Genomic DNA, 20,702 nt, shown 5'->3' with positions numbered 1-20,702 from the left:
TGACTGCGGGGCAGAGGACGTCCGGGCAGCTGGGTGACTGCGAGGCAGAGGACGTCCAGGGAGCTGGGTGACTGCGGGGCAGGGGACGTGCAGGGGGCTGGAGAGCTGGGGGACTGCGGGGCAGAGGACGTGCAGGGGGCTGGAGAGCTGGGGGACTGCGGGGCAGAGGACGTGCAGGGGGCTGGAGAGCTGGGGGACTGCGGGGCAGAGGACGTGCAGGGGGCTGGAGAGCTGGGTGACTGCGGGGCAGAGGACGTGCAGGGGGCTGGAGAGCTGGGTGACTGCGGGGCAGAGGACGTGCAGGGGGCTGGAGAGCTGGGTGACTGCGGGGCAGAGGACGTGCAGGGAGCTGGAGAGCTGGGTGACTGCGGGGCAGAGGACGTGCAGGGAGCTGGAGAGCTGGGTGACTGCGGGGCAGAGGACGTCCAGGGAGCTGGGTGACTGCGGGGCAGAGGACGTCCGGGCAGCTGGGTGACTGCGAGGCAGAGGACGTCCAGGGAGCTGGGTGACTGCGGGGCAGGGGACGTGCAGGGGGCTGGAGAGCTGGGGGACTGCGGGGCAGGGGACGTGCAGGGGGCTGGAGAGCTGGGGGACTGCGGGGCAGAGGACGTGCAGGGGGCTGGAGAGCTGGGGGACTGCGGGGCAGAGGACGTGCAGGGAGCTGGGTGACTGCAGGGCAGGGGACGTGCAGGGGGCTGTAGAGCTGGGTGACTGCGGGGCAGGGGACGTGCAGGGGGCTGTAGAGCTGGGTGACTGCGGGGCAGGGGACGTGCAGGGGGCTGTAGAGCTGGGTGACTGCGGGGCAGGGGACGTGCAGGGGGCTGTAGAGCTGGGTGACTGCGGGGCAGAGGACGTGCAGGGGGCTGGAGAGCTGGGGCTCTGCGGGGCAGAGGACGTGCAGGGGGCTGGAGAGCTGGGGCACTGCGGGGCAGAGGACGTGCAGGGGGCTGGAGAGCTGGGGGACTGCGGGGCAGAGGACGTGCAGGGGGCTGGAGAGCTGGGTGACTGCGGGGCAGAGGACGTGCAGGGGGCTGGAGAGCTGGGTGACTGCAGGGCAGAGGACGTGCAGGGGGCTGGAGAGCTGGGTGACTGCAGGGCAGAGGACGTGCAGGGAGCTGGGTGACTGCAGGGCAGGGGACGTGCAGGGGGCTGGAGAGCTGGGTGACTGCGGGGCAGGGGACGTGCAGGGGGCTGTAGAGCTGGGTGACTGCGGGGCAGGGGACGTGCAGGGGGCTGGAGAGCTGGGTGACTGCGGGGCAGGGGACGTGCAGGGGGCTGGAGAGCTGGGTGACTGCGGGGCAGAGGACGTGCAGGGGGCTGGAGAGCTGGGTGACTGCGGGGCAGAGGACGTGCAGGGTGCTGGAGAGCTGGGTGACTGCGGGGCAGAGGATGTGCAGGGGGCTGGAGAGCTGGGTGACTGCGGGGCAGAGGACGTGCAGGGGTCTGGAGAGCTGGGTGACTGCGGGGCAGAGGACGGGCAGGGGGCTGGAGAGCTGGGTGACTGCGGGGTAGAGGACGTGCAGGGGGCTGGAGAGCTGGGTGACTGCGGGGCAGAAGACGTCCAGGGAGCTGGGTGACTGCGGGGCAGAGGACGTGCAGGGGGCTGGAGAGCTGGGGGACTGCGGGGCAGAGGACGTGCAGGACGCTGGAGAGCTGGGGGACTGCGGGGCAGAGGACGTGCAGGGGGCTGGAGAGCTGGGGGACTGCGGGGCAGAGGACGTGCAGGGGGCTGGAGAGCTGGGTGACTGCGGGGCAGAGGACGGGCAGTGGGCTGGAGAGCTGGGTGACTGCGGGGTAGAGGACGTGCAGGGGGCTGGAGAGCTGGGTGACTGCGGGGCAGAAGACGTCCAGGGAGCTGGGTGACTGCGGGGCAGAGGACGTCCAGGGAGCTGGGTGACTGCGGGGCAGAGGACGTGCAGGGGGCTGGAGAGCTGGGGGACTGCGGGGCAGAGGACGTGCAGGACGCTGGAGAGCTGGGGGACTGCGGGGCAGAGGACGTGCAGGGGGCTGGAGAGCTGGGGGACTGCGGGGCAGAGGACGTGCAGGGGGCTGGAGAGCTGGGGGACTGCGGGGCAGAGGACGTGCAGGGGGCTGGAGAGCTGGGTGACTGCGGGGCAGAGGAACGTGCAGAGGGCTGGAGAGCTGGGTGACTGCGGGGCAGAGGACGTGCAGGGGGCTGGAGAGCTGGGGGACTGCGGGGCAGAGGACATGCAGGGGGCTGGAGAGCTGGGGGACTGCGGGGCAGAGGACGTGCAGGGGGCTGGAGAGCTGGGGGACTGCGGGGCAGAGGACGTGCAGGGGGCTGGAGAGCTGGGGGACTGCGGGGCAGAGGACGTGCAGGACGCTGGAGAGCTGGGTGACTGCGGGGCAGAGGACGTGCAGGGGGCTGGAGAGCTGGGGGACTGCGGGGCAGAGGACGTGCAGGACGCTGGAGAGCTGGGGGACTGCGGGGCAGAGGACGTGCAGGACGCTGGAGAGCTGGGGGACTGCGGGGCAGAGGACGTGCAGGGGGCTGGAGAGCTGGGGGACTGCGGGGCAGAGGACATGCAGGGCGCTGGAGAGCTGGGGGACTGCGGGGCAGAGGACATGCAGGGCGCTGGAGAGCTGGGTGACTGCGGGGCAGAGGACGTCCAGGGAGCTGGAGAGCTGGGGGACTGCGGGGCAGAGGACGTCCAGGGAGCTGGAGAGCTGGGGGACTGCGGGGCAGAGGACCTGCAGGGGGCTGGAGAGCTGGGGGACTGCGGGGCAGAGGACGTGCAGGGGGCTGGAGAGCTGGGGGACTGCGGGGCAGAGGACGTGCAGGGGGCGGGAGAGCTGGGTGACTGCGGGGCAGAGGACGTGCAGGGGGCTGGAGAGCTGGGGCACTGCGGGGCAGAGGACGTGCAGGGGGCTGGAGAGCTGGGGGACTGCGGGGCAGAGGACGTGCAGGGGGCTGGAGAGCTGGGGGACTGCGGGGCAGAGGACGTGCAGGACGCTGGAGAGCTGAGTGACTGCAGAGTGGGGCAGGGGCCGTGCAGGACGCTGGAAAGCTGGGTGACTGCAGAGTGGGGCAGGGGCCGTGCAGGACGCTGGAAAGCTGGGTGACTGCAGAGTGGGGCAGGGGCTGTGCAGGACGCTGGAAAGCTGGGTGACTGCAGAGTGTGGCAGGGGCCGTGCAGGACGCTGGAAAGCTGGGTGACTGCAGAGTGGGGCAGGGGCCGTGCAGGAGATCTGGACAGGGGGCAAATTTTTTCCCTACTTTAAAAACTGGACTGAGAAAAAAACAAATCCACTAGGTGTGCTTAATGCCGGTGTGCTCACAGAAAATAAGCTGCACACTAACCACTATAAAAACATGAGAAGCGGTAAAGCATTACTGCTATAGGGATACTATGAACAATGAAAAATACATTTAGCTATCTGGAAGAAATGAAATACATGAAGAATGGTATTGCAAAACTGCTATGCATATTTGAAAGCAATAGAAATGTTTAGCAAATGTATTGATCAATGCAAATGAGCCTGAAAACCCACGACAAGGTAATCTCTAATTGTTCAGGAACCTAACCTTGTCGTTGGTGTCAGGCTCATTTGCATTGATCAATACATTTCCTAAACATTTCTATTGCTTTCAAATATGCATAGCAGTTTTGCAATACCATTCTTCATGCATTTCATTTCTTCCAGATAGCTAAATGTATTTTTCATTGTTCATAGTATCCCTATAGCAGTAATGCTTTACCATATTTGCCAAGCAGCACAGGTTTTCGGGGCAGAATACTTTGGCTCCAGCTAATTAAAGATTTTAAGATCTCATATTAACATTTAGCCGCACATAAATGGGAGATAATAGTTATCGGATTCTCTACGTGTGCGTTTGGAGACCCCTCGCCCCTCTGCAGCAAACCAAAGTTCCCGCTCTTAGATCTCTGCTGCAAAATTTGACCTTTTTTTTTTTTCCCATTTCTTTTTTTTTTTTTTTTTTTGTGAAATGTATGTTTAAGCGCCATCTTTCAGTATTTTTCATGTTCTGTTTTCAGGAGCATCGTAATGTTAGGATGGGGTGCTGTGCGCCCTCCATGCAGATCACACGCCATAGGGAATTAAAGGAATGTTCCACATTGCAGTGTCCGCCTCGGACAGTGATTGTGCTTGTGATGTCTTTCCTCCCAGCCCCTGTGTATTTCTTCCTATAACGGATGTTTATCTTCTGTCCCCAGTGACCACAGAGGAGGGTAATCTTCTGCTCAGACCTTTGAATGAGGCATAAAGGAGCCGGCGCTCACAGGTGGGTTCCACACGTCATTTCCCGAGAGGCTGCAGTTAGTAGAGTATGTCTTGACCATAGGATAAAGGAACAGGACAGGTATTGTTAGTGTCCAGGCCGGGGGGGCACCCACTGGAGACAAGGCTTGTGTGTGTGAGTGGGGGGTTACCGCAATGCTGCACAGGGCGCACCCTTTGATGAGCAGATATTATATTACCCTGATCTATGAGATCTGGTGTCCAAGGAACAGAAAATGGGTTTTGTTCACTTTGCTACAAAAGGTTTGTGATGCCAATGTGTGCGGGGGACGGACAAATGCCCCATAAATGAGGGTCCTTGGGGATGACAATGAAAGGGGACTCTGTTCACAGACTGAATCTGTCCTTAAATAGATGGTAATTTTGGGAGTAATTGCACTGGAGTTCAGGTCAGGATGCTGTGGTCAATCTGGATATTGGCCCAATCACAGACCTTGAAATCTGGACATGAAACCAGCCTAAAGGTTGCTTTACACGAGATGATCTATCGTGCGATAGATCGTCGGGGTCACGGTTTTTGTGACGCACATCCGGCATCGCTTGCGACATTGGGCTGTGTGACACCTCCGAGCGACACAGTATCACTCACAAATCGTGAGTCGTGTACTCGTCGCTCGGTTTCATAATCTCGTTTAATTAAAATGGCGCCGGTTGCTCTTTGTTCCCGGGGTAGCACACGCCGCTCCGTGTGACACCCCGGGAACGATGAACAGCAGCTTACCTCCGTCCCGCGGCACCAGCCGGCTATGCAGAAGCAGGTGGGTGGGATGTTTACGTCCCGCTCATCTCCGCCACTCCGCTTTTATTGGCCGGCGGCTGTGTGACGTCGCTGTGACGCCGAACGTCCCTTTCCCTTCAGGAAGAGGATGTTCGCCGCCCACAGCGAGGTCGCACAGCAGGTAAGTGCGTGTGACGTGCACACATTGCATCTTTTTGTGTTCACAAACTGCAGCCAAAACTGCACCTTGTCAGAGAGAGCCTGGAAATCCCACAAAAAACGCTTGTAATTGTAGGTGTGTTTTTCATAACATGCGTTTTTGTGACAAATGTTGAAAAAAAACGCAGGAAGAATGAACATGCTGCATTTATTTTTTTTTTTTGTCACAAACTTTTGACAAATAAAACGCTGACAAACTGTAATGTGCGCAGCAAATATGGCTTCTCATAGACTTTGCTGGGAAGTCAAATGTCAGAAAGTTCTGACAACAAAACTGCAGCCAAAAACACAGCAAAAATCACAGCGTGTGCAAATAGCCTAAGGCCTCCTTCACACATCCGTGTTTCCGGTACTTGTTCTGACGTCCATTTTCACACGTACTGGAGACACTGACACATGTAGTCCCATTAAAATCAATAGGTCTGCACATACGTCGGTGTTTTCACATGGACTGTGTGGAGCATACATGTGGCGCAACACGCGTGTCGGTGTGTTCCACACGAAGACAAGTCTGTTTTTCCTCCTGCAGCACAGGTGTCACGTGGACTATACGCTAATGTGAGCTGCGCGACATCAGTGTGACACGTACCGGACAAAACGTGCCTATGAAATAAAATGATTTTCCTCACTCACCTGTCTCCAGCACTGCTGTCTTCAGTGCTGCTGTAATTTGCTTCCAACGCCTACTCATTATGTTCATGAATATTCACTGCACCGCGGATCTGGAAGCAGCAGCAGCGCTGGGGACAGGTAAATATATAAGTTCATGCTGTCAGTGTGCTATCTGGACGTCACACGGGGAGAGCACACTGACTGCACATGCTGAACGCACACACCACGGACCTTTCAAAACGTGTGGAGTTTTTTTTGCACGTCCATGTGAAAGAGGTCTAAAGGCCCCGTTACACGCTACGATTTATCTGACGATATGTCGTCGAGGTCACGGTTTTCGTGACACACTTCTGTCGTCATCAGCGATGTCGTTGCGTGTGACACCTACGAGGGACTCCGAACGATCTTAAAAATAGCGTTGATCGTTGACACGTCGTTCAGTTTCAAAATATTGTTTGTCGTTTGGAACGCAGCAGACATATTGCTATGTTTGACACCCTGCCAACGACGAACAACATCGTTAGTGCATCCGTCATCAGCGACGCGGGCGTGTCGTTACGAGCAATGCTCCACGCCTCCTCCGCTCTGATTGGTGGTACCTACTGCTTTTTGATTTGGCAGGCATGGTTGATAAGGCGGACACAAAGTCTCATTGACGTCCTTTGTGGCTGCCCGCGGTCCTGTGTGCGTTTCATTACAGAGCTCTGCTGTGACGTGTGCGTTATTTCATTTTCGGCTACTATCTTTTGTCCTGCTTGATTGCATCTTTTGGTTAGTTTGATATTTTTTTTAAAATGAATTATAGACCTTGTTTTTGTGCATACTTCCGGAGTTAAAAAAACACTGATCCCTATCCTGCATTGTTCACATGTTCATACACCCGTAAGCACATGTTGGCCACATTTTTTTTATTTTATTTTTAAAAAAAGTTAAAAAAATAAAAAAAACCCAAACCTTGGAGACGACAGGCGTAAAGGATGCCACATACACAAAACAGATCACGCGTGCGGCACCGGTGGTTGCGTCACATGGGGCAGCTGCAAATGCAACCTTTTATTTCACAGACAACCAATCGCGTAACAGAAGACCGGAGGAGATTCTGACAGTATGGAAGTTGGGGCGTGGAGAGGGCGAGGCAATCACACGCCAGGGTGTATGCTATGGACAATTATACGCCTCTGTCATTGCCGGAATTGTTGGGAGGAATCCTGTGTGACGGTGTCCACACGTCTGCCTTTGTCAAACAATATATCGCTGAACGATGTAGCGTCGTTTGTGAGATGGGTAGGTGTGACCGCTACAAAACGACCTATGAGCGATTTCGGCAAATCATAGCAACAATCTGGGCGCGTCGCATCACTAACGATATCGTGTGTAAAGCGGCCTTTAGGCTGTGCTGTTAGCTTGGAGATCTAAGATTGTCAATACGTCTTTTCTTGGCCAGAATCAACTTGTAAAACCTACCAGAAAACGCTCCAAAGACTGAGCATTCGCAGTCCCATGTAAACACGGCTCCCCCTGCACATGTTCAGGCTTTTTTTTTTTTTTTTTTTTTTTTTTTTTTTTTTTATGGCTTTTTACTTAATTATCTTTCTGGAAACTCCCAAGTAGTTGAGAGAGGACTTGTCCGTTCTTCTGGGACTTTCTGCTCTGAAGATGTTCTGTACTTGACAATACAAGTCAATGGGAAAGCTCGTGAAACGCCTGAACATCTTTTGTAGTATTTTGACATAGTGTTGCTTATTTAAAAAAATGTTATCAGCTTCCTCATTATACAATGGACTGAATAACAAAAAAATGCCAAAACGGTTAGACAAACGCTCAGGAAACCACCCAAAAAACAGAAGATGGTTCAGGTAAGAAAATAACACTAGTTTCTTGCATCTTCTGCTTGAAAATGTCAGCAGGTTCATCTCAATGTGAATGACGAGGTGTGCACATACCCGACTGCTCATTACAGAACATTTTTCCCAGTAGATGACCGGCGAGATATTGCGGCGCTCGTTGTGACGTAGGCGGCAACGCCAGTGAACGTCTCGTACTTTGGGGTCCATTCTTTCACTGGTGACGCAGGTTTTCCAAGATGAGCAGCAAGACCTGCATGTGGTGAAGCTGCACCTTCCTGTAGCCTGTGAGGCCATGTGCGCAGTGCGTGTTTCGGGTGCGTTTTTGGGCTCAAAATTGCATGACTTTGCTTCCCCAGCAAAGTCTGAGTTTTCATTTTTGCTGTCCGCACACAACTTTTATTTTTATTTTTTTTAAGCTGTGTTTTTCAGCTTTAAAAAAAAAAAATGGACATGTGAATTCTTTCCTGCGTTTTCCCCCCGTGCAATGCATTGGAAAAATGCAGAGATCAAACATGCAGCAAAACGCAGCCCTAAACGCACCAAAACGCGGTAATAATACATGTGAATTGTTCCTGCTGCTATTCCCCCACCACCACGGACTTAAGGGGGCTTTACACGCTACGATATCGTTAATGTTTTATCGTCGGGGTCACGTTGTTAGTTAGCGTGTGACACTTACCAGCAACCTTAAGCGACCTCAAAAATGGTGAAAATCGTTCACCATGGAGAGGTCGTCCCAAAACCAAAAATCGTTAATGGTTGATTATCAATGTTGTTCCTCGTTCCTGCGGCAGCATACATCGCTTTGTGTGACACCGCAGGAGCGAGGAACGTCTCCTTACCTGCCGCCGGCCGCAATGCGGAAGGAAGGAGGTGTGCGGGATGTTACGTCCCGCTCATCTCCGCCCCTTCGCTTTGATTGGCCGGCCGCTTGGTGACGTCGCTGTGATGCCAAACGTCCCTCCCCCTTGAAGGAGGGATTGTTCGGCGGTCACAGCGACGACGACAAGGCAAGTGTGTGTGATGCTGCCATAGCGATAATGTTTGCTGCGGCAGCGATCACACGATATCGCACACACGACGGGGGCGGGTGCTTACACGCTCGATATCACTAGCGATGTCTTAGCGTGTAAAGCCCGCTTAAGTCTGTCATCTGCCCTAGTGAATTACATTGCCCGGTGTGCTGTACAATCATCACTCAGGCGGTATGTGTCTGCATTAGACACTCATCTGAATGAGCCCTAAAAGGGGTTTTCCTGCCGACAGCCCTGTCCGTGTACCTGTCATGGAGTGCAGCGCCCTCTGTGGCCCCGATCTCTGTAGCGGCTTCAGTTCTGGCCCTCATCTGGATGGCCATCATGTAACATTGTATTTCCTATCCAGTAGCCTTCCCCGGCTTGTGATGCCTAACAGCCAAATATTAAAGTGTTCATTAATTTTAAATCACTCGCACTTGATATAGTGGACCCTAATCCTAACAGAACAGATGAGCACTGTACAGCGGCTGCCTAGAATGTGATGTGACCCTGTGTGTTTTTGCCTTGCAGGTGATCAGCGCTCGGGATGGCCGTCACACAGTTTCGCCTATTTAAGATTTGCACTTGCTTCGCTTCCATCCTCGCCTTCTTCAAGAGATTAATATGCAGGTAACCTCTGCCCACAATCTGTTACTGTATAAAACACTTAAGGTATAAAGCCTAAATTTCCAAAAAACTAAACTTTTTTTTTTTATTAATATTTTAATTTTTTTTTTTCTTTCCACCACTGGACGGTGCCTTAAATCTAAAGGCCCCGTTAGACGCTACGATTTATCTGACGATATGTCGTCGGGGTCACTGTTTTCGTGATGCACTTCCGTCGTCGTTAGCGACGTCTTTGCGTGTGACACCTACAAGCGACTCCGAACGATCTTAAAAATAGCGAAAATCGTTGATCGTTGACACGTCGTTCAGTTTCAAAATATTGTTCGTCGTTTGGAACGCAGCAGACATATTGATACGTTTGACACCCTGGCAACGACGAACAACATCATTAGTGCATCCGTCATCAGCGACACAGGCGTGTCGTTACTAGCAATGCTCCACGCCTCCTCCGCTCTCATTGGTGGTACCTACTGCGTTCTGATTTGGCAGCCATGGTTGATAAGGTGGACACAAAGTCTCATTGCGTCCTTTGCGGCTGCCCGCGGTCCTGCGTGCGTTTCATTACAGAGCTCTGCTGTGACGTGTGCGTTATTTCATTTTCTGCTACTACCTGTTGTCCCAGTTGATTGCATCTTTTTTTGTAGGTTCATATTTGTTTTAAAATTAATTTCAGACCTTGTTTTTGTGCATACTTCCGGAGTTAAAAACCACTGAGCCCTATCCTGCATTGTTCACATGTTCATACACCTGTAAGCACATGTTGGCCGCATGTTTTTTGGGTTTTTTTTTAAATTTATAAAAAAAAAAAAATCAAAGGGACAAAAGCATGCAGTAAACATAAACTTAAAAAACAAACAGGAAAATGGCATAGTATAGCATGACAAATGGTGCATATGACAGCCCTGAAATTAATGACAAAACTTACAAAAATACAATAAGATTAAAAAAAAAAAAAAACTTTAAAAAAAAAACAACAACCAAAAACCTACCTTGGAGACAGGCGTAAAGGATGCCACACACACAAAACAGATCACGCGTGCGGCACCCGTGGTTGCGTCACACGGGGCAGCTACAAATGCAACCTTTTATTTCACAGACAACCAATCACGTAACAGAAGACCGGAGGAGATTCTGACAGTATGGAAGTTGGGGCGTGGAGAGGGCGAGGCAATCACACGCCCGGGTGTAAGCTATGGCCATTTATATGCCTCTGTCGTTGCCGGAATCGTTGGGAGGAATGCTGTGTGACTGTGTCCACACGACCGCCTCGGTCAAACAATATATCGCTGAACGATGTAGCGTCGTTTGTGAGATGGGTACGTGTGACCGCTACAAAATGACCTATGAGCAATCTCTGCAAATTGTAGCAACGATCTGGGCGTGTCGCATCGCTAGCGATATCGTTGTGTGTAAAGCGGCCTTTAGTCATTGTCCCCGGTGTTCTACTCGCCCTCCGCCGACTTCATACTTTTTCAACTCCGGTCCTGCGGTGCCATCTTGTGCCCATAACTTCTGAGTAATCGTAAGTCAGAAACTGTCACAAGTGCTCCATACAAGTCTATGAGAGCCCGAATGAGGCTCTCATAGACCTGTATTGAGTTCTGACCTCCAGCGCCTCCATGAAACACTGGAGCTGCGAGCAGGTCAAAAGTCGCTGAAGACTGAATGGAGCAATGCTGAAAACAATTGAAGACCGGCAACATGGGGGAAGGGGGATTAGATTTAAAGCACCACTCCAGCAGTGAAATAAAAAAAAAAAAACTGCTGGAGTGGTGCATTAAGCAAAAGCTTAAACCTTTTCCTGACGTAATCCTGCTCACACCGCGGCCGGTGATATCGGTGTAGCCCTGTGGGTGTTCAGCCTCGGTGAATAGCTGAAAGATGAGCATAATTTGTATGTTCACTGGTTCTAGAGGACATTTCCAAGACTTGTCCATGTTACCCTTATGTGAAAAATGGGGTATAGGTGGAGAATGCCATTCAGGAGCCAAAGAAAGCTGGGTGACACGCCATATTTGTTTTTACTAAGTGCACTCACATGCGCGTTTCGCAGTACTTGATGAAGACATTTCTTGTGGTAGTTTTCTAGGAATCCCTTGTCGACATGTCGGGGGCTGGTGTATGGAGAGGACTGAGGAGCTGAGCCCGCATCATACCTGGCAGGCGCTGGCTGTGATACACACCCGGCATCTTCTTATGAGACCAGTGACTGGTGCTAGCTCTGATCGCTGCTGTTTAACTATATAAATGCAGCTCTTTTACTCACAGCAGGATTCAAAAAAAGAACCATTGCTGCTGTGTAAGTTCACCGGCTCCCACTGGTCCGTCATATTGATGATTTTACCGCTTGTCAAGGCAGCCAGAGCATGAAGGAAACAATTATTTTTGTACAATATAACAATAATAATAATAATAATTTTATTCATTTATCTAGCGCTATTAATTCCACAGCGCTTTACATACATTGTGAGCCCCAATGGGGACAGTGTTGCCAATCTAGAGTCCCTATCTGTATGTCTTTGGATATCTCCTGACCATGCAGATACGTGGTCGGAATATACTGTTAGGGCAAATTGGAAAGATCAGAAGGGAAGGGATGAATGACAGGCGCCATGTCTTCTCATCAAGACCACACCCTCTCCAAATGTGACCCCATTTAACAATGTATAGACCTCCATGAATTTATCTAGAGGTGCGATAAGCATGCTGACCCCACAGAATATCACAAGATTGGGCTGTCAAGATAGGAAAGAAAAATTTTCATTTTTACCACTAAAATGTTTTTTAGCCTCATATTTTTCATCTTCACGTAGGGCAAGAGGGGAAAATTAACCCCACAATTTGATTTAGATGGAACCCACAATGGATCCATTCATTATGAGGCAGATGGAGCCACTTTGGACTGTCTGGCCTCTGTTCTGGTCGTCTTTTTAGAGGTGTATTAAAATGTGGTCCATCCCACGCCTAAAGGTAAGGAAGGAGTCCAAAGTGACTCCATCGGCCTCATTACAGGGCATGTTTTAGTCAGAATCTTGTTTTTCTGAGGTTTCGGTGGAAACTCTAAGATGAGTTCTCAGCGTCAAGCATAGGAGAAATGTGAACAGAGTCTTATTCCAATTTTTGGGACACGGAATGAATACATTTTAAGGGTTTTTTTTTTTTTTTCCTCCTTCCTCCCTCTTCCTGGCTTTTAAGAGAAAATTGGTACAGGAGTGAAGCTGTGCTGATACCGGAGAGCTAGTGAAGCCAGCAGCTCCCTGCATACACAGAACTGACATCCACCCTGTATTACTGGAAGGAACACGTCTTCAGGATTATAAGCTGCGGCCACCACCACCAGGCTCTTATATACAGCATTCTAACATGCTGTATATAAGAGCCCAGGCCGGGGGTATAACATAAAAAACACTTTATAATACTCACCTAACAGTCGCTCTGCGGTGGAATAGGCCCTAATAGGCGTCTCCGTTGTCTGATGCAGGCGCCTCCCCTTTCGGCCATCTTCGTCCTCTTTCTGAAGCCTGGGTGCATGGCATGGCTACGTCATACACACTCGCCGGTCCTGCGCAGGCGCACTACAATACTTTGATCTGCCCTGCTCAGGGCCTGAATGGCAGCGAGTGTGGATGACGTCGTACCCGTCATGCATCACAACTAGAGAAGAACAAAGATGGCCGAAAGAGGCAGCTCCGACACCGGACAACGGAGAATCCCATTAGGCCCTATTCCACTGCAGAGCGACCGTTAGGTAAGTATTATAAAGTGTTTGTTATACCCCCGGCCTGGGCTCTTTTATATACAGCATGTTAGAATCTATATATATAATTGCCTTAGTCTCTGTCTGTCTGTCTTGCTCCAAAATTGTGTCCTTACGGTGACACAAAGCTGATTGGCCGCTGGGCTCGCCATGGCCCCGCTCCCCCGCACAGATTGGCCGCTCGCCTCCGCCCCCCCCACGGATTGGTCGCTAGCCTCGGCCTGGCCCCGCCCTCCGCATGGATTGCCCGCTCGCCTCGTCCCTCCGCACGCATCGCCAGACATAACCTTGCGATGCTGGGATCGTGACGGAGCCGGTGAACGCTGGTAACCATTATACACATCGGGTAACTAAGGTCCCTTAGTTACCCGATGTGTATCATAGTTACCAGCGTACATCGGATCCCGGTACACATGTGCAGGGAGCCGGCATTATACTCCTCTCCCCCCAGGACTACTCCTCCTAATATAGTCCTCCTATTATACTCCTCTTTGAGTATAATAGGAGAACTATTATAGCATGGGGGATGGAGCACGATGGGGTGCGCAGCATGGGGGATGCGCAGCATGGGGGGTGCGCAGCATGGGGGATGGAGCACGATGGGGTGCACAGCATGGGGGATGGAGCACGATGGGGGGTGCGCAGCATGGGGGATGGAGCACGATGGGGGGTGCGCAGCATGGGGGATGTAGCACGATGGGGAGTGTGCAGCATGGGGGATGGAGCACGATGGGGTGCACAGCATGGGGGATGTAGCACGATGGGGGGTGCGCAGCATGGGGGATGTAGCACGATGGGAGGTGCACACCTCCCCCCAACACACACACACACACACACACACACACACACTGGGAACCACAAACACCGCCATACACAGACACCCACACACACAGACAACACACAAACACCGCGGCATACATAAATATACGCACATACCGCACAACACACACATTGCACAAAACATACCTCCCCCCCAAAACACACCACACCCACACAAACCGCGCAACACACACACAACGCGACAGACACAGCGCTCCACAAACAACGCAACACACATACAACACCGCTCTCACCCCCCGCCACACCCAGACAACACCCAGAACATGTACAGCGCCCTACACAAACACTTGGTAACTACACACAACAACATCTCTATATATATATATATATATATCTCAAAAATCATACATGAACTACACAATACGTAAATTCTAGAATACCCGATGCGTAGAATCGGGCCACCTTCTATTCTATATATATATATATATATATATATATATATATATATATATATATATATATATATATATATATATATATATATATATATATATATATATATATATATATATATAATTGCCTCTGTCTGTCTGTCTGTCTCCAAAATTGTGTCCTTACGGTGACACAAAGCTGATTGGCCGCTGGGCTCGCCATGGCCCCGCCCCCCCGCACAGATTGGCCGCTCGCCTCCGCCCGTCACGTTGCTCTCGTACAAATCTCATGTTTGTACAGAGTCATGTCCGCTCATGCAGGCGCAGTTCGCTCTGCCATATCGCAGGCAGAGCAGAAAACCTAGCTGCCCTCGTGCACGCCGGTGGGCTAAATGCACAGGCGCGGGATTATGGTCGGATACAAGGATGACGCAGTGACTCGTGAAAAAGAGGACGCCCATCTGACTAGATCAGGTAATTAGCATACGTGGCCGTCAGATTTTATAAAGTTATATTTGGGGTCTGGAAGGGGAGTCAGGGCCAAGGTGCACCTTCATAGAAAGCAGCCCAGGAGCTGCAGAAGGGGACACTAGTTAGTTTAATGGGTAAAAAAATGGTGACAGGTTTTTAAAGGGAAAGTTGCAATAGGACATCCCTGTCCACATGTACTAATAGAGCATATGCTTGTTATAGAGGAGTCTCCTTCTAGAATAACCCCAGTATGAGGTGTCTTGTTGTTTTTTTTTTTTCCTCAGTGATCAGATCTGTAGGGAAACCGAACAGTAATTGTCCAGTTTATATGAAAAGCTACAACAGGGAAAATTATTAGGTGGTTATGCTGCTCACTTCCACATCTGGTGATGTCAGGTCTACAGATACCTGCTGGTCGTGCGTGCCTCCAGATGTGGAAGTGAAGAGGTGATATACAGTACAGACCAAAAGTTTGGACACCCCTTCTCATTCAAAGAGTTTTCTTTATTTTCATGACTCTAAAAATTGTAGATTCACATTGAAGGCATCAAAACTATGAATTAACACGTGGAATGAAATACTTAACAAAAGAGTGTGAAACAACTGAAAATATGTCTTATATTCTAGGTTCTTCACAGAAGCCACCTTTTGCTTTGATTACTGCTTTGCACACTCTTGGCATTTTATTGATGAGCTTCAAGAGGTAGTCACCGGAAATGGTCTTCCAACAGTCTTGAAGGAGTTCCCAGAGATGCTTAGCACTTGCTGGCCCTTTTGCCTTCACTCTGCGGTCCAGCTCACCCCAAACCATCTCGATTGGGTTCAGGTCTGGTGACTGTGGAGGCCAGGTCACCTGGCTTTGCACCCCATCACTCTCCTTCTTAGTCAAATAGCCCTTACACAGTCTGGAGGTGTGTTTGGGGCCATTGTCCTGTTGAAAAATAAATGATGGTCCAACTAAACGCAAACCAGATGGAATAGCATACCGCTGCAAAATGCTGTGGTAGCCATGCTGGTTCTGTATGCCTCCAATTTTAAATAAATCCCCAACAGTGTCACCAGCAAAGCCCCCCCCACACCATCACACCTCCTCCTCCATGCTTCACGATGGGAACCAGCCATGTAGAGTCCATCCGTTCACCTTTTCTACAAAGACACGGTTGAATCCAAAGATCTCAAATTTGGACTCATCAGGCCAAAGCACAGATTTCCACTGGTCTAATGTCCATTCCTTGTGTTCTTTAGCCCAAATAAGTCTCTTCTGTTTGTTGCCTGTCCTTAGCAGTGGTTTTCTAGCAGCTATTTTATCATGAAGGCCTGCTGCACAAAGTCTCCTCTTAAGTCTTAACAGTTGTTCTAGAGATGAGGTGTGTCCAAACTTTTGATCTGTACTGTAGTTTCTGGTGATATAAAACTGGATTATCTGACCTATATTGTTTCTATATTGGGATGACAACAAACACTTTAAAGGGAATCTGTCAGGTGATTTTCTACTACAAAACTAATGGTATGCTGGGATAGGGTTTGGGCTGCACTTTCAGGATCAGTAACTTTTATTGCTCTACCTTCTCCTGTAATTTTGCTGTAAGTCCCAGAGAATTGTCGTGCATCGGCTAGTTAAGCATATATAAATCCAAACTGAATATGCCCTGCTCCCCATGCCCACCTCTTCTGTGCTGCCATCAGTGATAGTAAAAATCTTCACTGTCATTTACAATCACTGTGGAGCATGTACATATAAAAATCTGCCCATGAGGTAGGTGGTGGACTTACATGTGCAGGAGTTAACTGGGGGTCCTTATCGTCCATGGTACTTCACTCCAAAAGTCTAGGTCCCAATTTCATTGGTCCATTTGACTGTAGTTATTGAGAAGCGGAGTTGCACAGGGTGCCCCGGCCGGTAGCTTCCCTGGCAGCCTTAAAGGAAGGCACTTGGCGGCGTGTGGTGTCACACAATGGTGGTAGCTATGGCACCCTTTTTGGCTACCAAAAAAATAAGAGTTTTGATGGACCTATAGTTCTTCCTCAGGGTATACCAGTGGTGTCTTTGTGTGACGCCACACGCCGCCAAGGGCGCTTCTTTGTGGTTGGCTGCGAAGCTACCGGCTGGGGAGCCCTGTGCCCCTCCGCCACTGCTGCCTTGCAATATCTACAGTCAAACAGACTAATGAAATCAGGACACAGACTGCTGTAGTGAACTACCATGGAGGATAATCGGGACCCCTAGCTAGTTCTTGCACATATAAGGCCACTACCTCATGCTTGGGTTTTTATGTATACAAGCGCCACGTTCTAAGGTTCTGCTGCACCACCACTGATCTGCTTTGAAGCAAAGTATTCATATTCATACCTTCATTTATATACATTTATGTATGTTTGTATCCAACTCTAAATTTGGATCTATTCATTTGTTTGTGCGGTATTTCCGCTTTTATCCTTTGTGCGCGGCCTGCCGTAAGAAAGAACAGTCAGGCTTCTACCAGCTGCTCCGTTTTAACTAGTGAATTGCCAGTGTATTCATAGTTCGATTTCAATTTCACTTTTGTGCCATATGAAGTACAGGACTAGACAGATCGGGGACAGAGATAAAGTGACCCGATACTTTCCCTAGATAATGCCCTGTCAGTAGCCCTACATACCCTCGGAGATTGGCACCCCTACTTGCCGTAACACTAGAGACCTGTGCTCAAAAATTGCCTCTAATCCTGATGAATTTGGAAGATGGGCAGAAGACAAAACATCCAAAATTCATCCGCGTTAGCAGTGATTTTTGAACACACGGCTCCCTAGGTTTTCCTCGGGCTAGCGGGAATGCAAATGGAAGGGCATTGTCTAGGGAACATATCAGCTCCCTTTATTACCTTGTCCCCTGACCCTGATCCATTTAGTCCTGTAGTTCACTTGGCACAAAAGTGGAAATTCAGTCCATTTGGGCAATTTATTTATTTGGATAATTTTTGTGCCATTTCTATTTTAAGATAATTTGCGAACTTCTATTATATACAGCTCTGGCAAAAATTGAGACCACTGGAAAATTCAGTTTTTCTGATTTTTATCTTTTGTAGGTATATTTTTGAGTAAAATGTAAATTGCTCTTTTATTCTATAAACTGACATGTCCCCGAATTTCCAAGCAATACATTTTGTATTTATTTTCTGAAAATGAAAAATGGTCAAAATAACAAAAAATGCAGTGCTTTCATATCTCAAATAATGCAAAGAAAACAAGTTTATAATCATTTAGAAACAACAATACTAATAATGTTTTACCTCAGGAGGAGATCAGAAATCAATATTTTGTGGAATAACCATGATTTTTAATCCCAGCTTTCATGCGTCTTGGCATGCTTTCCACCAGTCTTTCACACTGCTTTTGTGTGACCTTATGCCACTCCTGGTGCAAAAATGTAAGCAGTTCTTTGTTTGATGGCTTGTGACTATCCATCTTACTCTTGATATCATTCCAGAGGTTTTCAATGGGGTTCAGGTCTGGAGATTGAAATAGTTGCCCTCAGGCAGTTGGCAGCGCTTAACCAAAAAACCTTTTTAATCTTGCAGCTTGGTTCCAATGACAGAGGAACCCCTTCACTCTACCAGACCATTAATAACTAAATAGAGGATTTTTAAAAGAAAATCCACAATAAACCAGCGCTAGATAGGTTTTTACAATTTTATTAATATAATGCTCACCACAAATGAAAAACTTTTTCTATCCTTGTTTCAAGACAGAGTATTTGATTATTATTAAGTCCAAGGACCACATAAAACAAGAACCACATAAAAATACTAATAAAGGAAAATAATGATTATAAAGGTAAAATTCTTTTGTATAACCAACAAGCTCCGAGGTGATACAATATTCACATTGAGTTAATTTAACCAGTTTAATAAATTGCCCCGGCCGGTGGCATATATTTTGTTGAATTAATATTTTTAGACTGATGTATTGAGTGATATACTAAACCACCCGGTTGACTTGCACACTTAGTTTATACAATATACGTCTGCAGCATTAAAAATGCCCCCAACCTTGGGGAAAAGCTCAAACCAAATTAACCACAACGACACAATGTAAATCAGCAGAGTTTTCTAGCAGAATTAAATCTGCGGTAAATGGACCAGCTTTCCTCCGCCGATTAAGCTGGAACCTGCTGTGTACAGGGCTAATTTGTTAGACTTCCAGAGCGGACACTTTGAGAGCAGTGGCCGCGATTAGTGCTGGCTCTGAGGGAGGTGTATGGTTACCGGACCTCTCTTTACAAAGCCTGTATAACACTTCGCAATGCCGCAATCAGCCGGTCCCGTGCACTCCCAAATGTACTTCCAATAAGGCTGTGCAAAGTCGCTGAAACCACCAAAATTCTGGCTGCAGACAACAAGGTCAGCAGTAATTACTCAACCTTTCCGGCGGGCAGTCCAGACCATATCCAGTGTAAGCTGACTGAGTCCACGCAGGGGGGAGTTGTTTGGCAGAATAGCACCACGCTAGGTTCCGATCCGTTTCCAACCAAGCAATACAGAACCGCTGGAGATACCAGTGTGTGCTGGTTGGAGACACAGAAGGAGTCAGCGGTAATCTCTCACCCTCTCCGGCAGACAATCCGGACCGTGTCCAATAGATGCTGATGGATTCCACACGAGGGAGAGACTACTTAGCGGGTTATCACCGCACAGATGAGGTAGGCAAAAACAGAGTCCTGATCCGACGCGCGTTTCGGGGGCGTATGTCGGCCCCCTTCCTCAAGGTGATAACCCGCTAAGTAGTCTCTCCCTCGTGTGGAATCCATCAGCATCTATTGGACACGGTCCGGATTGTCTGCCGGAGAGGGTGAGAGATTACCGCTGACTCCTTCTGTGTCTCCAACCAGCACACACTGGTATCTCCAGCGGTTCTGTATTGCTTGGTTGGAAACGGATCGGAACCTAGCGTGGTGCTATTCTGCCAAACAACTCCCCCCTGCGTGGACTCAGTCAGCTTACACTGGATATGGTCTGGACTGCCCGCCGGAAAGGTTGAGTAACTACTGCTGACCTTATTGTTGTCTGCAGCCAGCATTTTGGTGGTTTCAGCGACTTTGCACAGCCTTATTGGAAGTACATTTGGGAGTGCACGGGACCGGCTGATTGCGGCATTGCGAAGTGTTATACAGGCTTTGTAAAGAGAGGTCCGGTAACCATACACCTCCCTCAGAGCCAGCACTAATCGCGGCCACTGCTCTCAAAGTGTCCGCTCTGGAAGTCTAACAAATTAGCCCTGTACACAGCAGGTTCCAGCTTAATCGGCGGAGGAAAGCTGGTCCATTTACCGCAGATTTAATTCTGCTAGAAAACTCTGCTGATTTACATTGTGTCGTGGTTAATTTGGTTTGAGCTTTTCCCCAAGGTTGGGGGCATTTTTAATGCTGCAGACGTATATTGTATAAACTAAGTGTGCAAGTCAACCGGGTGGTTTAGTATATCACTCAATACATCAGTCTAAAAATATTAATTCAACAAAATATATGCCACCGGCCGGGGCAATTTATTAAACTGGTTAAATTAACTCAATGTGAATATTGTATCACCTCGGAGCTTGTTGGTTATACAAAAGAATTTTACCTTTATAATCATTATTTTCCTTTATTAGTATTTTTATGTGGTTCTTGTTTTATGTGGTCCTTGGACTTAATAATAATCAAATACTCTGTCTTGAAACAAGGATAGAAAAAGTTTTTCATTTGTGGTGAGCATTATATTAATAAAATTGTAAAAACCTATCTAGCGCTGGTTTATTGTGGATTTTCTTTTAAAGGTCTGGAGATTGGGCTGGCCATGACAGTGTTCTGATGTGGTGGTGCTTCATCCACACATTGATCTAACTGTGTGGCATGGCGCATTGTCCTGCTGGAATAAAAAGTCCTCAGAGTTGGGGAACATTGCCTGAGCAGAAGGAAGCAACTGT

The 20,702-nt window shown here is 49.3% G+C and overlaps 1 protein-coding gene across 1 annotated transcript in view; it reads left to right on the top strand.

Moving 5' to 3' along the window:
* Positions 1-20,702, top strand: part of EBAG9 (estrogen receptor binding site associated antigen 9) — a 55,748-nt gene that overhangs the window by 586 nt on the left and 34,460 nt on the right. Inside the window, exons 2-3 of the mRNA XM_075316214.1 lie at positions 4,200-4,267; positions 9,228-9,326. Of these exons, the coding sequence (XP_075172329.1) occupies positions 9,244-9,326 (83 nt within the window). The 5' untranslated portion in view covers positions 4,200-4,267; positions 9,228-9,243. The remainder of the gene's footprint in view (positions 1-4,199; positions 4,268-9,227; positions 9,327-20,702) is intronic.

This window comes from Anomaloglossus baeobatrachus, chromosome 6 (assembly GCF_048569485.1).
Source record: "Anomaloglossus baeobatrachus isolate aAnoBae1 chromosome 6, aAnoBae1.hap1, whole genome shotgun sequence".
Taxonomy (NCBI): domain Eukaryota; kingdom Metazoa; phylum Chordata; class Amphibia; order Anura; family Aromobatidae; genus Anomaloglossus; species Anomaloglossus baeobatrachus.
The sequence above is the reverse complement of the archived record's forward strand: the minus strand, read 5'-3'. Positions and strand labels throughout refer to the sequence as shown.